Raw genomic sequence first — 10,860 nt, 5'->3', positions numbered from 1 at the left:
ATCATTCACAAAAATAATTAGGAATGAATTGTTGTTGATAATGAAAACATTTTCCGTTGACTAATTTTTCTAAGCGATATAATTATTCATTTTTCAGAAAATGAAAAATCTTAAGTTTCCGAGAAACAAACGTACCATATATGTCACCCACCCATCGGTGGCCGCGTTGGTTTGCGCTCAGTTCCTTTCACGAGAGGTCCTGGGTTCAAACTCGCCTATCGGTGATTTAAGTGGGGGGCCGTGGCGATGGGATGCTGCGCTAACCCCCCTCGAGGACTAGTCGGGCATCACCGCTGGTTTGAGCCCTAGCTCGCCGGCAGCGCGGACACCTCGGTTATCAAAAAAAAAAAACGTACCATATATGTCAAGGTTTAGATATTATGAAAGTTTCAAGTTTTTTGGGTTAAAAAAAGAAATTAAAATGTGTCTATCACTGAATTTAGATTAAACAAAAGCCAAAAAGTAAAAATTTATCTAAATGACGCCGATTACGAATATAACTTTGCATCGCAAACCTTTCCTTTTCCGTTTTATTGGTATCGAATAACCAGCATTACATTTGTGAGATCCTTTCGTTGCCAACTTTATCATAACCCATCATCTATACTATTGTACAAACCGCAAGAAAACTTGCTAAGAGACAAGTGAAAAGAGAAAGGGAAAACCCTCCTACATAGAGGCTAAATAACTTGATTACAGACCACACCCTCTACCCAGTATTGCACGCACTTTCTTTGCAAATCTCAAAATGAACAACGTTGACGATCCTCTCCTAATTTTGATTAGTCGGAGCTCTCGAGCATGAACTTCTTAATGTCCTGTATGACTTGATTCCCAACATCCGAGTACGCATCGTTCGTGAAGAACCCATGCTGCCTTCCCCCGTACTCCACATACTTAACATTCTTCCCCATCCCTTTGAGCCTCGCTGCATAGTCTTGCACTCTATCTTTCAACATCTCATTCCCACCAACTATCACCAAGATGGGGTCGAGCGCCACTGCCTCAAGGCTAGCGCTTGATGGTCCAAACGGGTTGGCCAATGGGTGGTCTCTATCTCCTCCACTTGGCACCGATAGCCTCCAAAATCTGTTGAGCCAATCGATGCACACGCACAAGCATGTCATATGTCGCTTCCAATGACCAATACGCGACAAGTTAAATTAGTACATTCGATCGTGAATCTAGTGTATGCATGATGTATTTGGGTCGTGGGGATGGAGGAAGCGGGCGTGCGTGCATTTGTCATGTCACGCGACCGGTCCAATGTCAATGAAATGATGATTATCATGAGATTATCTTCACAAAAAGGGGGGCTCAAATCCTCCACATGTCGAGGGAGCTGGTGGTGGATGGATGTCTGGTTCTCGTTGGTGATTCGGCGTGCTCCTATAGTTAATTTCGCTCGAGTCAATCGCATTGAAAATGAGGCACCGAAAAGAAAGAGTTTCCATCACGGGACATACATCTCAAGCCGGATGGACTTTCATGGTAAGATAGTGGATAAGGCACTTAGCTTAATTAGTATATTTTAGGGAGCTGATAAGGCAAGTAAAGATCCAATGGCGGTATTGGACCGAGCACTAACCCTAATATTGCTTTGCTTTGCTTCGCTTTGATTGATCAAGGTTGCGTCGTAACCTTTCCCAAGCGTCATTTTCACAAAATGGTCCACGTAAAGTGCTATTATAATTCCTAGAGGGAACCAAAAAAACCATGATGTTGCTAGGAAAATCACAAAGCCAGGATTTTCACTATCTTATTATTATTATTATTATTATTATTATTATTATTATAACAATCAAGGGCCTACCATATCTTAAAAAGTTGGATTATAAGTTGGTGATTGATGACAGAAGCTAGATTAAGATGAGTATGACGTGTCTCAAACACTCCACCAGGACAACTCAAAATGGATTTTCACCCTTTCTTCGGATATACATCAATATTAATTATCTTAATGTCTTACAATTAATCAGGTACAGATGTCAAAGAATAGTCGGAACACCTCACAAACTGGCCCCAAAACAAAAGTTAGACCTCGCAAATTGCTTATATAATTCAATTTATTTTTTCTGCACTGACGAGTATATAAACTATAATTCTATATATGCTGGTTGGTACTCTTTAATAAAGTCAATGAAAGTTAATTAAAGACAGCTCTTAATGACTCTCATTCACTGGAAAAATAGCACCATCTGAATGGATGGACGAGGTTGACAATATGCCAAGAAATCTTGTACAATTAATTTAGAAAAGCAACCGCAAAATCCGGTGACACGAAATTAGTCCTAATCTCCCTTTCTTGCAATAGTGTTATGGATAATAACACGAGAAGGCTGTCTCACGTGACTAATGAGATTCATGAACAAAGGCACCAACATGTCAAAAGTGGGTTGACATGTTTCTCTTCATACAAGCGAAATTTCTCGGCAAGACACGCAATATAATCCAAGAATTATTTAGGTAGTAGATGGAAGTCGGTCCACATTAACTGCACTAATCTCCGACAATACATGCTCGTGAACTTTCTTTTCCTTCTTCAGTACCATGTCTATTGGAATGAATAATTGGTATTTGTCGTGGGGGAGAAATTGCGTGATAGGCGGAGACAGAATAAACTTTTGAAGCTACTCATGAGGCGCCGGTCTATTTTCGTGAATTGGACTAGAAAGCGATGGGACTAGAGGTCGGAAAATAGTGTGGACCGGCAGATTCTTCGAAAATTCTTCTGATGATTATTGGGTATTTTCACAAGAGGGGGTCACATCCCCCCCAAGTGGGAACCGCCCCTTGTGTACGGATCCTGAGGCCAAGCCACTTTCAATCTTTTTTATGTGAAAATGATGTGCTTCGATAGAGAAATATGGTGCATAATGTCACCAAGGAGGAAAATTTTATGCGCCCCGAATAAACTCTTTCCCATCATTTTCCAAGATTCCATGGTGTTGAAATTGTTTGGGCAAACATTAGTCACAAGTTTAATTACTCCCTCTTCTTGTAATTGGCTGAATCTATGCTATACAACAAAATAAGGTTATAATATTGACATCCGGATCTAATTTGCAAGTTCTCATGAATGTGATTATAGTGTTATTTTTAGTGGTTGGCAAAGCTTAATGAGATCGAGTGGAGGGGAAGAAAAGGTCTTTGTGATGAATGATCACTAAATGAAAGTCTACATGTATCCATGCGTGTATGATAAGAAATTGGATATGCTTAACTAAGATATATGGTGGGTTTCAATATATTACCTGTCAAGTATCTCTAGATTTAGCAAGCCTTCGCATGGTCCCTCTTCCGACTCGGTCCTGGTGACCCCGCCGAAGAACGGCGCGAGCAGCACGTAGCCCTGCACCTGGACCGGGGCCAACTTCGGCGAGCCGAACCCTAGATTGACCGCCAGGTGGTGCGCGATGTTCCCCCCGGACGAGTCCCCTAGTATGTAAACCCGGCCAAAGTCCACCGCCTTGAGATCTAACCACCCATCGACGTCCTCGCTCTTGGCCTTGCTTTGGAGCCACTCCAATGCGCCGTGCGCGTCGTCCACAGCTGCCGGGAGCCGGTGCTCTGGCGCGAGGCGGTAGTCCGGGGAGATCACCAGGGCCCCGAGGCCGGAGGCAAGGCGGGTGCAGCAGTTGTGGCAGTTGGGCCACAGGCGCGACCCCACGCAGAAGCCGCCGCCGTGGAGGTAGTAGACGACGGGGAGCTTACCCGATGGTGGGGGCGAGGTGGGTCTGTAGAGGCGGAGGGAGAGGCTGTGCTCTTTGTCATAGAGGTAGTCCTTGAGGACAATGGACTTGTTTTCGATGACGAAGATGTTCCTGAAGTCGATCTCGTCGGCCCGGTAGATGGAGCCGTCGCTGAAGACTTGGAGGACGCCCAAGCAATCTTCCACTACGTGAGGAAGGGAACCCATCTCTCTCTCTCTCTCTCTCTCTCTCTCTCTCTCTCTCTGTTAACGGTGGTAGTGGTGGTGGTGGTGGTGGTGTATGGAGGTGGGGGGTCGTATAAATAGGCGGAGGGAGGTGGTCACAGAGGAGGAAGGTGGGTATGTGGAGGGTCAGATTGGTAATTTGGTAGGAGAAATTATTGAACGTGGTGTCGCACGAACCAATGGAGATTGGGGGGGTTTTATCTTGATGGTTTTGGAATATGGACCATTAGATGAGCTCTTGGTGGCTATTGGTAAACGTTTCATTGGAGCAATTCAGATTCCTTGAGGGCTTGCATCTCTCCTCCTCCCACGGCTGGTCCAAGTTGCTGCGCTATAGCGATTCTGAATCGTGGGCTAAGTATCATTTTCCAATTATTTTCCTTTTTTCTGCCCTTTTTTTTTCTCTATTTCTTTTGTCATCTTTTTGTAAAGATAAGAATTTTGGTAATGTTACTTGTTACTTGAACAGCATATCGACTGAAAGATGATTGGGAATGGCACTCATAAGCGCTGCTTGGATATTTGTGCGTGTATGTCTATATATGGGATTAGTGGTAATTGTTGAAATAAAGAAATATTTTCATAAGCACCACTAAGACTATGAAATTGGCATTTTTAGATCTATATTTTAGAAACTTGCATTGGTCCATCCCTAAAAAAACAAAAACTCCCCGTTCTTTTTCTTTTGCTAGGGACAAAACAAACTTCCTTCCCAATCCTATTTTCCTTGAAATCTCGAGACGCGATCGCGAAACCTAACTGGTTGGAGGCTCATAAACACCCAATGAACCCTAGAAATCGACTGAGCTTGGGCAGTTGGCTTGTGCAGCTTATCTTAACCTAGAACGCTTCGCATGCAATTCGTGTTATTAGAAAGAATGACTTCCAATTCTCGAGTTGAAAATCTCCTAATGTTCTAATCAATTGAGCTAACCCGAGGGGTTTCCTCCAATTCTCTTTATGCAAAAGACTTTGCAAGTTCATAATGGATTTGAAAAAGATTGTACATGCACACTTTATTATCCTTCGAGCGTGAATTGCTGCTAACAAAAGGTCACGAGAAAAGTGCCAAAAAAGTCCTAAACCTTTTGCATTAGTGCCAATTTAGTCCTAAACCTTTTTTTGGTGCCAATTCAGTCCTAAACCTTTTGCATTGGTGCCAATTTAGTCCTAAACCTTTTTTTGGTGCCAATTAAGTCCTAAACCTTTTAAATTGGTGCCAATTCAGTCCTAAACCTTTTATTTTTGTGCCAATTTAGTCCTTCCGGTCAATTTTGACCGGAATTTGCTGACGTGGACTCATGCCGGCCGGTCACCGGCGCCGACGTGGCGCTGACGTGGACAAATTAAATAATATTTTAATAATTTTTTGAATTTTTATTTTTTTCCTTTTTTTTATTTTTTTTTCCACTTTTTTTTTTTGGTTTCTTCTTCATCGGCCGGTCGCCGGTCCGGCGACTCGGCCAGAGCAGATGGCCGGCGAGCTCGACCTCGCCGGCCACTGGGAGGGCGGCCTCGCCGGCGAGGCCGAGCCTCGCCATGGGTCGGGCGAGGCTCGACCTCGCCGGATCCGGCAAGGTCGAGCCTCGCCCGGCCGCCGCGGCGAGGCCCGACCTTGCCGGATCCGGCGAGGTCGGGCCTCGCCCGACCATGGCGAGGCTCGAGCCCTCGCCGGAGAGGCTGCGGCGAGGGCGAGCCTCGCCCGACCATGGCGAGGCCCGACCTCGCCGGAGGCCGCGGCGAGGGCGAGCCTCGCCCGACCAAGGCAAGGCTCGAGCCCTCGCCGGAGGCCGCGGGCGAGGGCGAGCCTCGCCATGGTCGGGCGAGGCCCGACCTCGCCGGATCTCGCGAGGTCGAGCGTTCGCCGATCCGGCGAGGTCGGGCCTCGCCCGACCATGGCGAGGCTTGCCCTCGCCGCGGCCTCCGGCGAGGGCTCGAGCCTCGCCCGACCAAGGCGAGGGTCGCCCTCGCCGGCCTCTGGCCTCTGGCCGGTCGCCGGACCGGCGACCGGCCAGAGTAAGGCGGAAGACAACCAAAAAAAAAAGTGGAAAAAAAAAGAAAAAAAAAGGAAAAAAATAAAAATTCAAAAAAATATTAAAGTTGTCCACGTCGGCGCCACGTCGGCGCCGGTGACCGGCCGCCGGCCGGCAGGCGTCCACGTAGGCAAATTCCGGTCTAAATTGGCCGGAAGGACTAAATTGGCACAAAAACAAAAGGTTTAGGACTGAATTGACACCAATTTAAAAGGTTTAGGACTTAATTGACACCAAAAAAAGGTTTAGGACTAAATTGGCACCAATGCAAAAGGTTTAGGACTGAATTGGCACCAAAAAAAGGTTTAGGACTAAATTGGCACTAATGCAAAAGGTTTAGGACTTTTTTGGCACTTTTCCCAAAAGGTCACACATACACGCAAAAGTAGGTTGAAAATAATGTGCACATTTGGCTATTTTAAGTTCGATACAGCAAGAGCTGTAAGTGACACCAAAGTTTGTATATGATATACCCGTGACAATAGGCTCAATAGCGATCCACCAGGTCTTCCTAGATGGCCCCCGCGGTTGCTATCACTTTAAACAAATGCGTGACTCATTTTGGAAAAGAAGGAGAATATTTAATTTTTTTTTATTTCTTCCCTTAAAAATTCGTTCACGTGACGTGGCAATACCTGGTAAATATTGGTTTGTGCTGGAATTGTTTATTTTACATTCTCTAGAATCGTCAATTCATGTGTGCTGCTTGCTTTGTCTTGACCCTTTAGAGGAGGGGTGAGCAACAACCTAGACGAACAAAAAGGTCGGAACAAAAGTCAATTCTAACACTTGAAACGCGAACCTGAGCTCTGATGTTCCAAGAATTGAAGGAAGAAACCAGTTTGGGGAAGGATCAAGAGACCGAACCATCTCGATCTTTGCTTTGTAGTGTTCGTTTCGTAGTTACAAACTACGGTTTTGTTGCAGTTGTATGTTTTGTTCCCCCCGGAGGATTTCCTATTTCTAGCGTGCCTAGTGTTCGCATGACACATGAACAGTTTGGTCCATTCAAATGCACACATTTATAGATTGTAAATTGCCACAAAGGTTAGGGAAACATTTGGGGAACAAACGCTGCGTTGAATGGGGATGAAACACCACGGCGTCTGTAATTCTTTCGTCTTGCGGTTAGGCTATACGCCGGGTTAGCTTCGACTTACCAGAGTAAGTCCGCCTTTCCTGATTTGGCCAAAATACAGTCACATCGGAACGGGTGTGAATCGGGCTTGGGGGTTATACTGATTAGGATTTGAACTCGAAGCATAACATTTCCAAACGTCTTTCACTATATGCTTAGCACTATAACTGTCGGAAGCACATGGTGAATTGATCCACGGATACTGTGGATTCATCCTCCTAATATAAGCTATGTCACGGACTTCCTCTCGGTCATGGATGCGATCACATTGAAGAGAACGCCGTTCTTCCACAACCTAAATGCCCATTTGACTCGAGAGTTCGTGTGATTGGTCATCACCACCTCACACTGGTACACACGATTCACGTATACCATTTCATTTTCTACACTGCGTTGGAACAAGAAACAACATATAAAAATTAAGAAGTAGGAGACATATAGCATCGTAGAGGCTTACCAAAAGCACGTAAATAAGACCATTGGTTCGCCATACTTTAGACTGCTTGTTCTCTCTAGAAGCTGCCGACTTCGATGAATTCTTGTATCGGAGGTTAAATTGTAAACAAATTGACGATGACTGTACGATGATGGACCGCAAGCAGTGGATGCCTATTGGAATCCAAGAAAAATTTACTTCTAGGACAGAAAAATGCAATTTGATATTTTTGCTTGTGGATTGTTTGGAGACCCCACCACGTTTATGGCCGTTTCTTGTGGGGATTGCTTTGATTTTGATTAGGAGATGTGATTGGAGGTTAAGCACGTTCGAAGGATGTGATTAGAGCTTTAATCCCTTTTTTTGTGCGAACAAATCACAGGCGAGTTCAAGAAGCAGCGATGACTTAAATTTAAGTCTGCATGCATGATGGCGTGAGAAAATTAGGTGGTTAAACACTTTATTTTCTTGCGAACAATCTCACGCCAATGTTTGTAGTTTCCTCATGTTGACTAAGAGATTTGTGCTTAGTCTCGATGGGTTTAGCGTTTTAGGGACGCAGACCTGCCGTCTCCCATAGTTTTTGATGGGATAATTGTCCAAAAAGTGATAAACCTGTTATACGACAGCCAATTCAATCATAAACCTTTCAATTGTGCCAATTTAGTCCTAAACCTTTTGATAATTTGTTAATTCAGTCCTAAACATTTCTTTGTGTCCATTTAGTCTTGTACCTTTTGAAGATTTGCCAATTTAGTTCTAAACTTATTATTTGGATATTTAGCCGAAATGACTACATTGGCAAATCATCAAATGGTTTAAGATTGAATTGGCAAACCGTCAAAAGGTTTAGGACTAAAATAGTACAATTGAAATATTTAGGATTGAATTGGCAAATCGTTAAAAGATTTAAGACTAAATTGGCACAATTGAAATGTTTATGACTGAATTAGATTCCGTATAATATATTTAGGATTTTTTAGACAATTTTCCCGTATTTGAGTGTTTTTCTTTTGCCGATTTTGAGATTTAATTTGAATTGTTACTTTAGATAATTTTGTTGATTGAAATGCCAAGGACACCATCTACATTGAATATACATAATGACGCAGATCCGCCGTCTATCACAGCGCACTCATCTACCGTCTCGCTCACACGATTGTGACACATGCCTGTCTACTTCAATAATGACTTGCTCATTGATGGCGACGAGGTAGGGCCGATACGTGCCTCACCGACCTTTGTTCTATAAATCCCTTTACCCGCCATTTCGTTTTATCTTGGGATTTAGGTCTATATTGTAAAATTGGGGGAAAGGACATACACTAGTGTAGACATGAAGAGGACAATCAACAATGGACTAGTGCTCTTTCTGAAGGAACAATAGACAACCCACACGATGCTTTATTGATATATAGAAATGATCGAGAAGCAGGGCCATGTGCCATGCCTTTAAAAGCGATTCCTCTCCCTTGAATCTAGAATCCGGTTTTTTGACGAGGTCATCCGAACGATCCTCAACATCTTTATTGGTTGTCAAATCTGCAACTTGGGAATCTTGAGTTCTATCTTGTCTTTACACTTGTTTTGTCCATTGCAGCTTCTTCCTCCTCCCTCTAATTAAGGTGACATGGCTCCCATCTAGTGTTTTCCTCCAGAAAATCCTCTCAATCTTTCAATTATTTGGCCTTTTGACCCCGGTATTATGGGGAAATTCTCGAAAGAGATGAAAAAGTTTGATCGAGCACAACTTTTCTTTAATTATTCGAGTTTTGTCAATTCATCCTTTAGATTACTGGAATGCGACACACTACATATTGGAATATCGCACCATATCTATTAACTCAATGAATTTATAATAACCTAAAGAGTGACGCTCGATATTTTATAGTTGAAGCTTCACAAAATGTGCATGGATACAGATTGTGGGTTCATTCATTTAAATTGGTCGAACTAAAGGTTCATATATTCGCCTCATATAGTAGAGGAGTATTATGTGCGACTGTGTTTAACTCTAGAAAGCATAATTTCTTACTTGGTCACAAGAAAGTGATTTTTTTGTGAATTCCCTAATCTCTGTCGTGGATCACTTACCTCTGACCAGATCGGAGATGTGAACTTAGTTTCATGTTCATATACCCAGCCCTTCCCTCCCCCCGCGCGGCCCCCCCTTCGATAAAGGAATGGAAATGGAAATTGCACTCACTTCTTACACGTGCAATCTCTCTCTCGCTGATCTTAGATAAAGGAATGGAAGTAGGAATTGAACCACTTCTTACGCGTGCAATCTCTCTCTCTCTCTCTCTCATCTCAGATAAAGGAATGGAAATAGAAAATGAACTCACTTCTTACACGCGCAAAAAGGACAAGAGAAGAGAAAAAGAAATTCGTCCTCGCATTCATATGCCTTTCCATTCATTTACATACTGTTACCCAGATTTGTCCTTAGTCCAGTCCAAAGGCAGGTCGGATCAAGAACAGTGCAAATGGACGAAATCATTCAGCTCTGACCCTTTCCTGATCATATGTGCATGATCCTAGAAAACGGTCCACTGTTGAAAGGTTTGAATGGATCTGTGCGATCGCACACGCGTGCTTGTCCTTTTGCTCCAAAACTAAAGTTCCACGCGGAAAGAGAGAGCCAATGTCTATCTATAAACCACTATTTAAAGATAACAACATTCACCATTATGGGCTTCGTTGATTTGATTCTCTCCCTCTCTTGTGCATATTTGACCATCAGAATAAAACACGTTCCACAAGTATGAACGTAACTTTTCATGAAATGATGTAAGTTTGGAAGCTTCCTAAGCTCAGGCCTTTGTGTGGCCCACGGAAAGGTATATTCACAACTTTCTCGGTCAATGATCGATAAGGAGGAGTGGCCCATATGTAGCCATGTCCCATCACGCAAAAGTGGAAGAGCCAAAGAAAATCTCGAGATATACACGTGAGTTGTGTTAGAAAACTTCTTAAATCAGAAATTTGGTGTTGTTGAATGTTAATAGATCTCCGTTGGTCTGTAACGACTCATCGATTTAAGTTTCTGAGTGAAGGTAAGTCCAACTGAATATAGGAGCCAAAAACCAAATCGAAACCTAATCGAACCAAAAATTTCGGGTCTCATTCAATTAGAGTAACAGGTAAACGATTTTGGGTAATTCACCGATTTGGTTCAGGTTTAGATTTTTTTTTTATCTTTAAAAAAACGTAGATCAAAACCAAACCCCCCGCAATATGTAGGAAGATCCTAGAAAACCTTTAGAAAACATGAAGGGGTTTGTGTCTCGACCATCAAATATATTCTGAATTCAAG

General features: G+C 43.3%; 1 protein-coding gene across 1 annotated transcript; it reads right to left on the bottom strand.

Moving 5' to 3' along the window:
• Window positions 1-501: 501 nt before the first annotated feature.
• LOC115671689 (probable carboxylesterase 15) lies at window positions 502-3,966 on the bottom strand. Its single transcript, XM_030593310.2, has 2 exons — window positions 3,255-3,966; window positions 502-1,089 (listed from the first exon to the last, which is right to left on the bottom strand). Exons 1-2 carry the CDS (start codon window positions 3,917-3,919, stop codon window positions 783-785), a joined length of 972 nt encoding a protein of 323 aa, XP_030449170.1. The 5' UTR covers window positions 3,920-3,966; the 3' UTR covers window positions 502-782.
• Window positions 3,967-10,860: the final 6,894 nt, after the last annotated feature.

Source organism: Syzygium oleosum, unplaced genomic scaffold, assembly GCF_021117445.2.
Source record: "Syzygium oleosum isolate NSW1041296 unplaced genomic scaffold, Sole_v2.1 Sole_v2.25, whole genome shotgun sequence".
Lineage (NCBI taxonomy): Eukaryota > Viridiplantae > Streptophyta > Magnoliopsida > Myrtales > Myrtaceae > Syzygium > Syzygium oleosum.
Note: the sequence above shows the minus strand (reverse complement) of the source record. Positions and strands in the feature narration are given on the sequence as shown.

What these genes read in the sequence shown, in the direction of transcription:
- LOC115671689 (XM_030593310.2), bottom strand. Translation starts at nt 3,919, where the DNA reads ATGGGTTCCCTTCCTCACGTAGTGGAAGATTGCTTGGGCGTCCTCCAA. An exon ending in AATCTAGAGATACTTGACAG is followed by an intron (nt 1,090 to 3,254) that starts GTAATATATTGA and finishes TTGGCTCAACAG; the next exon opens with ATTTTGGAGGCTATCGGTGC.